The 17,100-nt window shown below is 36.1% G+C and overlaps 1 protein-coding gene across 7 annotated transcripts; it reads right to left on the minus strand.

The window, feature by feature from the left end:
* Positions 1-270: 270 nt before the first annotated feature.
* Positions 271-12,639, minus strand: LOC18431344 (SNARE associated Golgi protein family). 7 transcript variants are annotated; one of them, XM_020665631.2, is made up of 7 exons: positions 12,330-12,531; positions 11,187-11,293; positions 10,879-11,074; positions 8,876-9,206; positions 7,493-7,729; positions 7,127-7,344; positions 271-891 (listed from the first exon to the last, which is right to left on the minus strand). In XM_020665631.2, the coding sequence occupies exons 4-7, from the start codon at positions 9,128-9,130 to the stop codon at positions 615-617; spliced, it is 987 nt and encodes a 328-aa protein (XP_020521290.1). In that variant the 5' UTR covers positions 9,131-9,206; positions 10,879-11,074; positions 11,187-11,293; positions 12,330-12,531; the 3' UTR covers positions 271-614. The 7 variants fall into 7 exon arrangements, with proteins under 7 accessions (XP_020521290.1, XP_020521292.1, XP_088714889.1 ...); XM_020665633.2 differs by lacking the exon at positions 10,879-11,074; XM_088858763.1 differs by having other exon boundaries at positions 10,879-11,293.
* Positions 12,640-17,100: the final 4,461 nt, after the last annotated feature.

The raw sequence follows: 17,100 nt of genomic DNA on the forward strand, positions 1-17,100 counted from the left end.
CAGATTTATTTTTAAAATTTTTCAAATAAGAAAAAGAAGGGAAAATGTAAAAATAATTATTAATGGATCAAACAATTTCCAATCTTGCCAGAATGATGAAAAAATTTAAAAAATGCATTACAAACAAAATCTCTTATATTTTTGGGATTTATATAATTTTTAAAAAATTTATATAATTGCCTAAATTTCAATGCGTCCAATTCTTCCAAAGCGTTCCTAAGATACAATTCTTTCTATTTTTCAGTTAAATTTGGTAATAAAATCCAGCAATGAAAAACCTACAACAATGTATACAAATTTCTGTGCAAGTAGAATATACAGAGAGCCAGCCCCTTACAAACCGAGATTTCACATGACCTTGCTGCAGCCCAAATACCAATATCACGGGGAGTAGAACCTAAATATCCATATCCCCATCTTTTTTGTCCCCGGTTTCTTTTCTCTTTTCTTTTCTTATTTATGCCTCGACAGACTGCACACAAGGCAGTCATTTTCTCAACACCTTTACAAGTGATCTGATTATATGATCAGAAGAATATGGGGATCAAATCTGTTAAGGGAAAAAGTAAAGAAAGAAAAATTTTCACGTCAATGTTACCCTAGCCTTCACTAGATCAAGGCAAGAGAGAAAAGATTTTCATATTCTTGGGTCTTTCAAGAGGAAGCTTCTCTAACTCTACGAGATCAGCAGGGTTTCTATGAGGAGCTGCTCCATCTTCAATGTTGGATGTTTCCTTCTTGAGATTGTTTAATGCTCTCTTCCCATACACCGTAAAAGCAACAGTCATGACAATGGCGACGATGAAGGACAATATATTGTAGGCAATCTCAATGGGTGTCACGCTCGCATGCCCACGTTTCAAGTCTGCCAATGTCTTTATTAACCGCCCACTGCATTAGAAGAAAAACAAGACAAGAAATTAGTGAAAGATCTCTCTCGCTCTCTCCCTCTCCCACACACACCAATCACACTAATTTGATGCTCTCTCTCTCACACACCAATCATACTAATTTGATGCACCAAATATTAGAATAAAAGATAATACGGGTCTAGGGGAAAAACAAATGTTCATATCAGTGTTTCACAATTTGTCTGGGGCCAAGGACTCGATCCTCGCATAAGAGGAGTTACTCGGGCGAGTGCATGGACTCACCTGAGCATCAGGCACTTCAAAAAACCAAAAAGACAGGCAAAAAACTAAGAAAAGAGAAGGGGGTGGAGGTTGGCCATGTGCCCAGAAGAGGAGAGGGCCCTGGGCAAGTGGCCTTCCTCTCTCTCTAAACTCTTCAACAACTTTCTCTCTTTCTCTCTAAGATCTTGGTATTAGTGGTGAGTGGATTGGAGCTTTTTTCTGAAAAAAAAAGAAAGTAGATGCAAGAGGAAGACACAAAGAGGAAGACAGGAAGATGCAAGAGGAAGACAGAAAAAGTGACTTATGGGTCACCTTTGTTCTCACCAAAATTTTAGAACCCCTATCCCTCTCCAACTCTTTCTTTCTCTAATATTTTGGCTAGGAAATAGGATATCAGTTAGATTTCTATTTTTTTAGATGGATTTCTATTTTTTTAGATTTTTTAATATTTCTTTTTTTAATTTTTTTATGTATTTTTGATTGACTTTGCCCCAACTCGCCTCCCCATTGGCGAGAGGCCTAGCTACTCGGCGGAGTCTGAGTGAGTCACAGCACCCTGGCCCATAGAAAATTTCAGCCCATTGGAAACTACAAGGAAAATCATTGAATAAAAAAATGATGTCATGGTTACCCCTCACAAAAAGGCAATGCTTCTTATGTCTCCCATTATCCAATATAAAGAATACGTGTGACGATCGAGTTGTATTCCAACTTGATAAAAGATGATACCTACGCTCTCTCTATGGGAACTATTCCAATATCACTCCACAAAAAACTCAGAGAGGGGTTACGCACAAAAATAATCAAGTCAAAACGGTTATATATTAGAAATGTTCCATGTCTACAGTAGGGTAGTTGTAAATTACTAAGGGAGTTTCATCACTGTAAGAGGTCTGTTGTTATGAACAAGCCTGCAATGTATACACATGTCAGGCATCCAGCAAATGTAACATGCGATGTACCTCTTTTCTTTTCTTTTTTTGAAATCGGGTAACATGCGATGTACTTGCTCTAACAAAACTTTCAAAGGATACATGCTCATATATATATGGAAGATACTACAAAACGCCTATAGGCGAAAATAAACAGTGATTTCGTCTACCCTCATCATTGTCCAAAGTTTATCGTATGGACAATCAAAGTTCATCGCACGGTCACGATCATCAGGTAGTGTTTCATTTTTCATTTTTTTTTCTACAAATCGGAATGACCTGAAATTTGGAGCGTGTATTCATAAAAAAATAGGCGAATCTACGAAAAATATCAAAAAAATATTTTACATGAAAAAATTGATCAAAATACCCTCAAAAAGTTTTGAGGGTATTTTGATCAATATTTTTTTGCGAATTTTTTTTTATATTTTTATTAGATGCGCCGCACTAAGATGTACATACGCTCTGCATTTCATGTCACTCCGATTTGTAAAAAAAAATGAAAAATAAAATACTACCGGACAATCGTAACCGTGCGATGAACTTTGGACGGTGATGAGGGTAGGCGAAATAACTGTTCATTTTCGCCTATAGACGTTGGAAAGACTTTTGTTATATATATATATATATATAGGAAAATGAACCTGTGAGCCGGTGGGCTCACAGAAAAAAATGAGCGCAACGGCCCAGATTCAATCTGGGCCAATCTGACAATCACGGATATCCGATAGTGTTTGAATTTTATTTATTTTTCTACAAATCTAAATCATTTGAAATTTTAGAAGTGTGTTCATCAAAAATAGGTGAATCTTCAAAAATTATGAAAAAAATATTTTATATGAAAAAAATTGACCAAAATACCCCCATAAAGTTTTGGGGGTATTGTGGTCAATATTATTTTTGAGGATTATTTTTTTATATTTTTATTAGGTGCGGCTTGATGAGAAGAACACACGTCTAAAATTTCAAGTGACTTGGATTTGTAGAAAAAAACATTAAAATTCAAACACTACCAGACATTCGTGATCATCAGATCGGCCCAGATTGAATCTAGGCCGTTGGGCTCATTTTTTCATTTTCCATATATATATATATATATATATATATATATATATATATATATATATATATATATATATATATATATATATATATATATATATATATATATTAACTAATAGGATTTTATTATTCACAAAATTATTAATTAAAAAGAGCAACATTCTCTTTCAAAAAAAGATATCAAAACAATAATTCTTTACTTCTGAAGTTCTATAAGAGTGGCCCTTAGTATTGGGTGTATTTTTGGTCATAATACGAGACGAAGTACATTAAGAGAAATTTAAATACAAGCCCGAAGGTTTAATGCAAGAGATAAGTATCGAACGGATGCCAAATCTATATACCTTGACAAAGATGGTGGTGGTCACTATACAAACCCAATGGACATGATTCTTGAAAAATATTTGCGAGGCATGCTCCTGGTATGATAGTGGAGTATGATGTGCCTAGGACTCGTAATATGAGAGCCCCTATATGGGTTAAGAGTCATGGTCGACGGTCAATTCATATGGCTTAGATAACAACCAATGATAGCAAAGGGTATCAAGCCATCTCAATTTAAGACAAGCTCTAGTCATATATCCCCGAGGCCATAATATTGTCTTTTCACATAATATTGAAAGAGTTTGAATACAGTACGATATACCTTCGAACCTGTCGTCAATCAAGTATGTGCATTTTGGCTAACGACCAGTCATAAAAAACTATCCGGCCATCTCAATTTGATAAGTACTGGGTCATATATTCCCACGGCCACAATATGCCTTCTCCACACAATATTGGACGAGTTTGGATACAGTATGGTACGTCTTCCAATATGTCATTTGCCAAAGGAGTGTTTGACAGCCGGATCCAAAGGAAACCTCATCATATGATATCACATTGAGGGCACCCCTTGCATGTATATTCAATGAGGCCTCATGTGCTGCTAGTCCAAGAATCATTTAAATTGGACATCATTTCGCTCATCGCCTATATTCGTCGTCAGCCACAATATGCCTTACTGACGACTCCAAACATGGTATTTTAGGGATTGGTCCGAAACTCGTAAGAAATCATATTCGAGACATCATATCCCTCATCCCAAAGTTCCAGGCCATTTGGAGATGGTTCAACCCCTCATCCATAACCACAGGCAGCCAGAATCTTACACATCAGCTGCCGAAAAGATAGCCAGGATGACCTCCGGTCGCTAAATTTCAGATTTTTCCCAATCTATAAGGAGTTTTCTCATGGGACCTGGACCATTGGATTCCAGGCTCAATGCCCTATCAGACATAGAAGTGTGGCATCATATCAATTTCTCATATAAGAGTGGCGAGCTTCGCAGCAATAACTATAAAAATTGTGCAAAAGCTTGGCTGCCACTACATGATTTCTCCCAAGTCTATTTAAACCCATTTCTCAGGGACTGCGAAGGGGGGCTGAATCCATACACTCCCATTTGCACTTCCCATCTTTATGCATGATTAAGAAAGAGGGAGAGACAAGAGAGTGACGCCATACTTATTGCACTGAGAGTGAAGAGATAGGCCCCCAATAGTGCCATCTTTTGTTTTGTGACTGTGAAAATCATCAAGGAGAGAGAAAGTTGTTGATTACTTGACTCACTTGAAGCCTTAGTTCGAGAAGGAGCAGATTTGTGGATAATACCCTTACGTATAGTCAGGTATACGGGTCCCAATATGCCTCTTGGTATTGATATTCTCTATTTGTGTATATATTTTGCTTTTAGATCTATGAATGTATATGCTTCAAGGCCCAAATCAACGGTATTTGACCACGTATAGAGGGTTGATGTGAATTGCAACAGAAATTGGAAGTTCCTGGATTTCCTCACGTATCTAGTGTATATGTAATTCTTTTTTTTTCATAATATGAAACTAGGGGCGAAATTGGCCTTGGTTATGTTAGTTCTTTGGTTTATTGAGCTGATATAGAGTTATAAGATCATGTATATATTTCTTAACACATTTTTAGGCAGCCACTTAGTTGCAAGCAGTTGATTGATTCTGCTTGCATCAGCTTCAAGCAGAGGTTTTAGGAATGCCAATGCGACCTAATAACACATAAGTCTTGGGCAATATTAATCTTTAGAGATAATTCTTTTTTTTTTTCTTTTTTTTTTTTTTTATAATCTTTAGAGACAAAAATTCCCCTTGAAAATTGCCTGGAGAAGGTTTTTTTTAGCTGATTGATCACATAAGCACATACCATGTCAACTGTCCTGATAAGACTGGCCCATCTTCCCAGAGGAGGAGCAAAAAGCTCTAGATTATTTGAATAGAGGGCATTTGCAAAAAAATGATAAAGACTTGAATCAGGAAACATCTAAAAAGGATGAACATTGACGAACAAGGCCCCCCGATTGTGCAATCTAATACTGTTGTTTTCGTCATGGATTTGGAGGTGTGCTAAAGTTTGGATCATCCATTACAAAGAAGATAAGCCTCCATTCAAACTAAATAAAAACTGTTGCACTAACCAATCTTGCATTGCCAGCCCATTAGAGGGGACACTATTTTTTCATCAAATCTTAACCATAGATCAACTGCCCAATAAGATCCAAAATGCAGCAAACAGCTTGGGCCCCTTCCTACACATCACTAATCATTAACCATCATGAGGAGTCTTCATTTGTCAGACCATGAACTACTCCATGCACTAGATAAAGGAGGTTTAGTCGTGATACTTCTTTCTTTCCAGTTAATCATTTCCATAACTTATGTTTATTTTTTTCTACAGGAAAATCATCACTTAGCTAGTGGACTCTAGTAAGTGTCATGTACTAGGGCTATTCTACATTTGGATAAAGCCTATTTGCCTAGCAAGGCAGATTTTGCAGAAGTCCTTTCTATCATTTTTTCCACAAAGTTATTCACTCCCATGCTCAAGGGGAGCCTGGGCAAATGCAGTGACGCAATGCAGGAGCAGCATCAGGGCCAATCCCTCAACACGCACATATAAACAGGTAGCGAAGATGAATTTGAACACCTCAGAGCATCCACTCTGCATATATATCTCAAGAACTACAAATAGAGGATGATGTTATAGCAGCTATTTTTTATTGTGCCATAGACGATAGCACAACAAAGAGACCAAATTAACTTTAGAAGTATTACTTGCACTTATATTCTCATCATGTCGGTATGTCAATGGATACACACTCAAGTTAAAGATATTAAGTTAAAGGCAGGCCAAGGAGTAGCTGCAATAAAGACAATGTTATACCAATACAAATAGAGGATGATGTTATAGCAGCTATTTTTTATTGTGCCATAGACGATAGCGCAACAAAGAGACCAAATTAACTTTAGAAGTATTACTTGCACTTATTTTCTCATCATGTCGGTATGTCAATGGATACACACTCAAGTTAAAGACATTAAGTTAAAGGCATGCCAAGGAGTAACTGCAATAAAGACAATGTTATACTCAAGCTAATGGCATTATGCATATTACATTTGACACTAGAAAACCAATAAGGATAATTAATATCCATCTATAATCAAGTCTCAAAGGAACGGAAAGGAAATGAGAAAAATATCACCAGAACCAATACAATAATAATAGACAACTAGAGATGTAATGAAGCAATACAATAATATACAATTAGATTTAGAGGTCTACTCTTAAGCATTAAAACAAGGATACTGCCATCCGTACCCCCATAACAAAAGATAGTTAAAATGCCTAAAAAATTTTATAACAAAAATCTCACTACAGCATATTAATTTAAATGCCCCGAAACACAAACAATTAATTTGAATTTTTATTAGTGGTCCCATGATCAAATCGTCAAAAGTAATATTCCATGAGGATATATCCTTGAAAAGTATTTTTGCCCTTTCCAGCAAAAATATATTCCATGAGGATATATCACTGTTACTCATTTAGAATCCAACAAAATTGATATCAATGTCACTTATTTAAAGCTAACTTCTATCAAGAACAAGCACTGACCAATTGAAATTCCTCAAAATAGCTAGCTCTACTGACCTATATATGGAGATGAAAGCTTCAGGAACCATTCCAGCCAATGAACCACATATGTATGGCCCAAACTTCACATTTGTTGCCACAACAGCATAATTGAAAACATTGTATGGGAATGGAGAGACTCTGAAGAGGGCAATCACTCGAAATTGATGGAACCAAGTCCCTTCACCAGCCAACCTAATAACAGCTGCTTTTTCGGGCCATCTCTCCAACCATCTCTGTACATTGAATAGCAAAATTTATAAACTCACTTATGAAAACAGCTATAGATGCATTTAAGCCAAAACCTTATCAACAACAAAATATAAACTCACCAACAAAAAAAAGCCAAATCTAATTAAACCAAGAGAAGTCTTCGACTCTTACATGAATACGACTGCGAAACAACGATCCAATGAAATAAGGCAAGGTCATCCCTATGGTGGCCCCAGACATAATTATCAAAAAACCAAGACCATATCCAAAAATCATTCCTGCTAACCACATGGAAGGTCCAGAAGGAATTAAGAGAACAGGGAAAAAAGCCATTGAAGCAACAAGAATTAATGCAAGGGTAGGACGCCCAAATGCTGTCGCCTCCCATTGCATCAGTGGCACCACAACCTGCAGAAAATGGAAATCAGCAATAAGCATCTGACACTCTAAAGTCCTACCGCAAAAAATAAGTGCCCTATGATATAAAAAACTATGTGATATGAGCAAGGTATTTTGTGTTCGTACATGAAAACTATCAAGTTTAGACGATGCTTTAACTCATTGAATTACTCGATTCTGAAAACAACAAAAAATAACTAACATTCATGATGGTAAATTTCATTCTTAGGAAGTTCTTGGCAAGGTAATTTCTTGAGAGATTATCAAAGATTACTTTGGGACATTAATGGGATTTTCTGAAAAAGGAAATATAAAATTAAGAATTAATAATAGTTAAGAAACAATATACTTCTGTATTGTGCGACACAAGTTTATAAGTCTTAAATTTTTTCTGATAAGTTAACATTTTCTTTTGGTATATGGATTTACTTTCTACAGATTATAGAAAAAACAAAAAAGAAGGAAAATCACACTGTTAATGAAAATCTTCAAGAAAGGTCCAATGTTTTCACATGACTTTGGTAAAAAAATAGAGATCAGTGTCAGCACAATTGGAGTAATTTACACAGGATAGAATTTTAATGTGCCCTAAAAGTATTTGAAAAATATATGCAGAAAGCCATGGAACCAAATGAAACTAAGACACCAAGTACTAACCCAAGAACATATGAACAGCATTATCAGTAGCACTCTAAACGGCCATAGTTAGTATCTAGCTGAGTATAAAGAAGCTGAAACCTTTCAAATGTTCGAAGCACAGATTCTGGAATTTATGGCAAATATGGAAACGTATAATAGTGTAACATAAATGCAAATTAAATCAAAAAACATACAGGGTCAATAGGACAACCTTTTCCTTTTCAAGGAGAAACAGAATTCCCCAAATGACAAAAACAACGAGTATTAGTGGGACCAAGAAGCACAATATGGTCTTAGTCCACGACATGAAAGATCCATATGAACATCATTATCAGTAGCACTCCAAACGGCCATAATTAGTATCAATCTTGCGAATTGGTAACCAGATCAAAAGAAGCTGAAAACTTTCAAATGTTCAAAGCACATATTCTAGAACTTATGGCAAACATGGAAACGTGTAGTAGTGTAACATAAATGCAAATTAAATATAAAAAAATGCTGGGTCAATAGGACAACCTTTTCAAGGAGAAATGGAACTCCCCAAATGCCGAAAACAGTAATGAGTATCAGTAAGACCAAGGAGCACAATATGGCCTTAGTCCACCAAATGAAAGATCTATGTCGGGAACTTTCTTGAGGTTGTGGAAGCTCAAATCCATCAATGCTTGGCTCATCAGATAAATCCAGCCTAACATACTCATTACTTCTATGTGGATACCTTTCCAAACTTGTGTCTTGCTTTTTAGGAACCTCTGATGATCTCGACATCATTATTCAAGGTCCTACACACCCACTGTTGTGGCACTAACTGTATAGAAATGTTGAACCAAAAAGGGTAGATATCAACCTACAGAAAGGAACATGAGCAGGTTAGGGTCTACGACCAAGGAGAATATAATTCTTTATCTAAAGTCACAGTACAAGAAATTGAAAATATCCATGTAGAACAGCCAAAGGTAGCAATTACATATAAAGGTTCAGATGCTACCATTTTCATTTTTTTTTTAATTTAGAACAACCAAATGGTTCAGTTAACCGTGGTTCATTTTACTGTCCAGATCAACAAAAGATAATCTCATATTTTTAAACAACGAACTGTCAGGTGATATACATAACTGAAAGTATTTTCACTTGTTGCAACAAACAAGTCAATACATATGTACTAATGTCATCAGAGCCAGATCAGAATGCAAACAAGCCAGCTGTCTCTGTAGCTTTTATACAAATATATATGTAAAATCTAAGAAGGGTGAAGACCTTAAACTTTTTCTATACCCATCCCAAGCCCGGGTAAAGGAAGTGGATTGTGTTAAGTAAGAAGTCAACATAAAACTTTGCCAAAACTTTCCATGAATCTTGATCTACAATGCGGACCAGGATTCGTATAGCCGATCCCAAATAATTGGGAAAAGGCTCTGATAATGATGATGATGAAATATAAAATCTAAACTCTAGACTACTTAATGGAGGCCTAGGTCAGTTGCAACTAGCTCAAATTGGTGCCAGTTCACCAATCGCAAAACTAGTCAGAACAGTTGGATGTGATCCCCAAAAAACAATCTGACTAATTTCTGCAAACATCATATGACACTAATGTATGCACAGACACATAAAAAATACATACTCATGTGAGAGTGAACTCAGATAATGAGCCAGTAAGTTTGCACCATTTGTGTATCGGCATATGCATGTGAGACAGGCGCATGAGCAAGCCTTCGTTTTAATATTAAGTGTGGACCTCCATGCTTGCATATGTGTATGCCTTGTTCATACATATAGAGCTATATGCATGAGTGAGAAGAAGGCACATGCTTGTGAGAAACAGATCAAAGAAATATGTGTGCCGACATGTCTGTGTTCTCAGTTGCACATGAGCATGATAGAGATTAACAAGTGACACACGTAAAAGATGTAGAAGCTGGAGAGAGGCAGTGCTTATGGCTTCCTAGGTGAGGCTGTCGGAGAGTATATGAGAGAGAGGGGACATTATATTTATTCAAAAGTCAATTTTTCAAATTTTTGTGAAAAAAGAAAGCTTTTTTAGCTATTTTCCAGGATTGTAAATGCACTTGGAGGTGTTTCAGTCAACTGAAAAGAAATGTGGTGTTTTTTATCCAAGCCAGTAAGAAGTGAGTATTCCTGTGTATAATTTTATATCTTGTTTTCTGCATCATGAACATTTTCTGAATTTCCTATTTCCCACACAGCTCCTGAATCATTTTCCTTTATTCGGTTCCCTACTGGCAAATATAACTAGCATAAATTTATAACTAACAACAGTTCATGGAAACCAGAATCTCCTATAAAAAGACAATGAGAATGCTTACAAGCGGCATTTATGATAGATCAAATCCTGTCCGGAAATCTTAAACAAACAATCAAAGACTTAGATACTTTAGGTCCACTATAGGGAAAACAGGAAAAGAATAAGCTTGTCAAACCGAATGTCATCACATCTATGAAGAAACACCAATCGAGAGCATCACTTAAAACTTACATACAGCATGTAAATACTCAACTGTCTCTTGAGAGGACCTTTACTAATACAGCAACATTAGAAGCCATCAGCGAATGGTCACATATAGAGTCAATATCCAATATCAATCCATGTCTCCCCATTTAACAAAATGGCAGATCAGCTTGTTTCAATGTTTGGGAATCCCAGAAAATATTAAGGGATCAAAACCATGACCTCCTTCACCCGAACCAGGATATCTACAGGTAAGCTAAAGCTTAAGGGTCATGCCTTTCCATCTCTCCTCTTTCTCACACACTATCTGGCTATTGACTAAAACAAAAAAAGAAAAAGTCTGGGACCATATCAGACCTTATTGAGAAATAAGTGAAACAAATGCCCAGTTCTCCAAAGCCTTCAATTTATCTAATAGTTACTTCAGCGCAGTCCCCATGTACACCATAACCATACATAGCCATCTATAACCATGAGCACCATCCGTAAAGCCTTGTAAAAAAGATATTTTAACCAGATCTATATTGGGCACAACTATGATTAGACTATTCCAAAATAAACAAACATAAGACAGAAATAAAGAAATTTGCAAGCAAAGAAGTAATTAAATAGGCATGTGATAGAGGGAACACCAAGGATCACAGGCAGCTAACATAGAGATTCATCTCAAGAAAATTATTTAATTCAACTGTACCCTTAAACCTCGTACAATTCCTAACAATTCAAACCCTAATATCCACACCCCATCTAGTTTTAGTTGTAACACCAGCCACTTGTTTACGAGTATAAGAACAACGGGCTCTTGCTTATAACCATCATAAGCCACTTGTTTACAAGTATAAGAACAATAGGCCCGTTACCATTATGAGCTCAAGTATCATAGCCACAACTATGAATGAATGGATACCCAAAGGCTAATGACAGATAAAGCGAAACACGTATTTACAAAAGAACCAGCACAACATTCATTCAGAACCCATTCCAAAAAATAAAACACAAATGCTAATCAAAGAAACACGAGCCAAGAAAAACCTCAGAAGATCCTAGGAAATTCTAAATTTAGCAGTCAGAAAATCAGTTTCCCTAAAAGTAGCAGAACCATTCCGATAAACTCCTTGTATTTTTAATCAATTAAATCCCTAATTTGTCTTCCCATGAATTGTCACCATACTTCTTGCAAAATAAACTATCAAAAAATACATGTACTTTTTTTCACATCAAAAGATTCAGGAACACTCGATATGGGACGAGAAAACTGAAACCTGCAACAACAAATATCCAGCTCTTTCTAAACATAAACAAATCCAAAACAATTTCAAACTATAACAGCAAAACCCCCAACTCTGAGATAAGCAGACCCATCAAAAACCACTTTATAGGCGAAACATGAACTCAAAAGAAGATCCATGAAATAATTCCATAATTATAAAATAAAAAACCCAATTCAAAATGCAATATGTAAAATAAATGATCACTAAATTCAGAGGAAAGATTGAACACCTTTCAGATAAATGGTCCAAGAATCCAGCCATATTCATGTAGAAGAAAATTATAAAAACCATCAAAAATGCAAAAGAAAACAAAAATGATCGTTTTGAAGCAACAAATCCTCCGGTGCAAGAAAAGGGCAGCATCCGAGCATTCGGCCATTCAAAGTGCTAAACAACGGACAAAAGGAAAATGATACGCTGACCTTTCCGTCGAAGGCCCTTGCTTTTAGAACAAATAGCCATAATAACCTTCTATTTTTGAACTTACGCAGAGCATTCCTCAAGTTTGATTTTTCAAACAAGCCAACGAAACCCCAACTTTAAACCCACTATCCTTCTTTTCTAGGGAAATTCATACTAATATTTTCTAATTTTTCATAATTAAAAATCCACCCCCATGTGTCCAAATTCACACTTACTTCTCTATTTTAGATCAATTTTTTCTCCAAAATTCCATCTTTTTGGTTGGACTTTCAATATCTAAACCAAAACTATCAAGTTGTCAGTTTGGAAGTGGAATTTGCGAACCGGCATAAATATTTTTTCATAAATCCAAATGACCCCTAAGGGGGTTGTTTGAAGGGGACTTGAAGGGTGAGGTCATCGGTTTTGATTTTGAAATTACAAAGCCAAAATGCAAAATAAATTAATTTGGAATTTCAAAATCCGAATTGGTTGGTTCGCAAAAGAATATGTTCACAATTGGAATTTCCAAACCGATTTCTCGATAGTTTTGGATTTGGATCTTAAAACTTTGAACCGACAGTATTTTTTAAAAAAAAAAAATCAAAAATAAAGACGTGAGTGTAAATTATTACAACGTATGAAGAGGGCCTTTTGATTCCCAAAAATTAAGGGATATTAACCCTAAGTTATCCTCTTGAGTAGAATAAACAGGGAGGGAAAATACCCATAAGAATTTTTCTTGTTTGATGAATTGCAAGACTAAAGATGAAAGCGCCCCTCTTGTAAAAGAGAATTAATTACTAAATTCAATTAAGGTGCTCCAAATATGCACATCCATCCAAGCGGTTGCCAAAACAACCTTTTTTATGTCATATATAATTTCATGTGGAGGCATGCCCTTGTGGAAAACATTTTCTTTACTTAAAGGAAAGCCTTTACTTTGTTCTCCACACTCATTTAAAAGCCAATGGTGGCTCCGAGTTTCGGACTTAGTCGCTTCTACTTTTTATAGAAGTGGACTTGCAGGTGGTAGCTAAATTGTTCTACACCCTAAACTTGTAGGGCGAGCTAGCTATTTTAGAAGTGACTAAACATGTTTTTCTTGAATTGCAAGTGCATACACGCGCTTTCTGTTTGCGAAATTGACCGACTAGGTTGCCATTATATTTTGGAGCGCAGCCACAACGGAACAGTGTAGCATATTCTATGAACTGCACCTTTGGCAAAGTATGTTGTATGCACACACACAACAGAGAAATTGTTCTGCACACACACAACAGAAATTGTTCTCTGGTTGAAATTTAGCCTCGTATTGTTTTATCCAGTGTTTGATAAATTGCTTAGTCGCATGGACATGGCCTCATAGGACTCAGAACATGTGGGTCACGAATCTCGGATAGCGTCGTAATATCAAGTGGAAGAATGGTTTTCTACAGTGTTTGAAGAGTCGCTCGATGAAACAAAGTTTTTACAATTTTCACTGTCACCTATTTTTGAAAATTCGGTAGCACTTACCCTTATCCAAGGTTAGGGTAAGAAAAATACCTAAACACACTTAATATCAGTCGAATTCCCGTAAGAATTAGAACCTATTTTAAAAGTTATATCTGCCAACTTCTAATATCAGTTGAATTTTTGTAATAATTAGATCAGATTTTAAAAATTATATGAAATGACAATGGATGTCTAAAATATAGAGGCACCTGATGAGCTCGTTTTTTTTTGAAGTGTTGATCACTCTATACCCAGTAAAATAGAATTTCGAGATGCAATAAAGCCCATGGTTAACACAACCTTAAGATACAGTCATATCAAAATCTTCAATTGTATTATCAGTATACTCAAATAAAAACCATATCAAAAAGTCTTCCAACCTGTATATTAAATATTATAAGTTCAATTAAAAATGCTGCATTGAAGTACTATACCTTAATATCTATCAATGCTTTAATAAAATATAGTAACACAAAATACTGAAAATATTCTACAATTAGAAGGGTATACTTACCGTGTACCTATAATGCTCAACTTACAATAAAATGAAGAATCAAATCACTAATGAGTACATACTAGCCTCATAACTGTGCATGTTACATGGGACTTGGATTAGGAATGAGCATAACAAGAGGTGGTGAGAGAGCATGTTCGTTCTTAGGGAGAGAGCGAGAAACCCCTTCAAGAGAGCAGCGTACATTCAAAATATGAAAAGAAAGAAACTTGTTGTGGGTACGACCATGATCCTTAAATAACGAAAGGTCAAGACTACCACATCATCAATGACGTGTCAAGAGGACAATTAATGAGGCTCCTAAAGGCCGCATGCTATGGTGGATATTGAATGATGCCCCCCTCATGAGTGAGAAACATGGTCAAAAATAGTTTCCATCATAACAAGGTGGTTTTATATGACCATAAAAATAAAATTGGTCCCTCAATAAAAATAACCCTGCAATATGGCATTTTTTTCTTTTTTTTTGGATAAATCGGTAGGGGAGAAGGCCCCTACCGGGTTTTTATTAATAGAAGATAAAAAATTACTGCATACTACTTTATAACCCTACAATATGGCAGTTGTACAATATCATAAAGTCCAAGAAAAGAAATAAAATATTGAGGCCTAGAACGCCAAACCAAACGGTGGATTTATGGTTGACATTAACAGGTGTGATGATGTTAAGTACTGTAGGAAAGTTGATTAGAGTCCTTGTATGAGAACTCAAATAATGTTACTTAGGGGGGAGGGTGGGGGGGGGGGGGGGGGTTGTAATTTTCCCAAAAAAATATGATACCCTTAAAATAGAACATGAAAGAAGAATGCATTAGTGAATGTGTCCTACAGGCTTGAACCTCCATATAGTGTTATGCAGAACACTTATCAGGATAGTGAGTGGACACAACCTTGAACTATATCTGTTTTTTATAAGCCTCTCACATACCACAGTTTCTTTTTCTAAATGTTGTGGTTTTCTGAAAGGCATGTGTATTTAAGGCCATGTACCCTACTTGGTTTTCATGAGTGCTTTAGAGAATGCCCAATTCCCATAGAAGGCGGCCTCCACTTCTATACTCATATAAGTGAGCCCATGGAGGATCGTTTGCAATACAACATCCCAACTTAGAGCTTACATCATCTAGGCAAATGAAATCATTAAGAACAATGCTCAACCTCTCTACTCATTGCAATAATTAAACCATACAGCAAGGATGAAAACGAAATGTATAAATTCTCACAACATAAAACTTTGGTACAAACATACATCAGACATCACATGAGCGACTTTTTTTTTTTCCCTTTGAACCTTAAACTTGGGAGCTCCTAGTCTTTAGGTGGAATTCCCATCACTCTATGGAATAATACAAATAGGCTTCAATCTCGTCCTTCTAACTGTCTTTCAGACTTGGTCCCTTACTAGGCTTTTGATTAGTGGATCTGCCAAGTTCTAGTTAGAACGAATATGGAGTATTGATATAACTCCATCTTCCTACTGAAATCTCAACTAATTGTGCCTCAAGTGAATATATCTAGATTTTTCAAGACAAATCTTACTTTTCACTTAGTATACTGTTGCGTCATAATCACACCATATTGAGACTGCAGGCATGGGCCTAGAGACAAGTGGTGCGTCTACCAACAAGTTCTTTAGCCACTCAGCCTCTATATTAGCGACTTCCAAGGCTACAATCCTTTAACAATATGAGAGTGTGGAACAACTAGGATGGAGTCAATGCCTCAATGCCTTTGGCAACATGCCTAGACACAAGTGGTACGTCTACCAACAAGTTCTTTAGCCACTCAGCCTATGTATTAGCGACTTCCAAGGCTACAACCCTTTAACAATATGACAACATGGAACAACTAGGATCGAGTCATAGCCTCAATGCCTTAGGCAACATGTCTAGAAACAAGTGATACGTCTACCAACAAGTTCTTTAGCCACTCAGCCTCTGTATTAGCGACTTCCAAGGCTTCAACCCTTTAACTATATGAGAACGTAGAACAACTAAGATCAAGTCAATGCCTCAATGCCTTAGGCAACTTATGTGTGAGTGGGTGTGCCTCGTCTTGAGTCTATCTTGGGCCCCCTATTCTCTCTGATCTAAGAGAGATGAAAGAGATAGATGAGAGAGAGAAGAGAAGAACCCTAAGGGTGGCGTGTCACCCTAGGAGAGAAAGAAGAAGAGAAATCAAAGGTGCAGATATATCAAGATGCCAGAGCCTCTATTTATAGAGTTTTTAGATGTTAGGGTTTTCTAAAGGATAATCATCTTTGTGGAGATTAGATCCAGACCATTGATCATAGGAGATTTGTGGAGTGAGAGATTTGATCAATCCATTCCTTATTTAAACCATCATAATTCAATGGAAGGTGTTATAACATATCCTTCAGCTTTCTAAACCTTATCCCATCAAATATTAAAAAATATAAAAAATATTAGATAATGTCCTATCTCTTGTGTAAATATCTTTATTCATACATATCTTTTTCAACATTCAAAGTTCTTATATATCAAATTTTGAATATCCAAAACTTCTAATATATCAAAAGTTTTCATAATACATATCTTGTTAATTGCCTTAGTTAACAAGATATAAA

Source organism: Amborella trichopoda, chromosome 2, assembly GCF_054954075.1.
Source record: "Amborella trichopoda isolate Santa Cruz 75 chromosome 2, AtrichopodaSantaCruz75HAP2 v2.0, whole genome shotgun sequence".
NCBI lineage: Eukaryota > Viridiplantae > Streptophyta > Magnoliopsida > Amborellales > Amborellaceae > Amborella > Amborella trichopoda.

Bases quoted from the DNA above. Each gene is read 5' to 3' on its own strand.
- LOC18431344 (XM_020665634.2), bottom strand. From the start codon at position 9,130: ATGATGTCGAGATCATCAGAGGTTCCTAAAAAGCAAGACACAAGTTTG. The intron at 7,730-8,875 runs GTTGTCCTATTG...CATTTTCTGCAG, and splicing joins TTCCATTTCTCCTTGAAAAG to GTTGTGGTGCCACTGATGCA. The intron at 892-7,126 runs GTCAGTAGAGCT...CTTCTAATGCAG, and splicing joins GCTTTCATCTCCATATATAG to TGGGCGGTTAATAAAGACAT.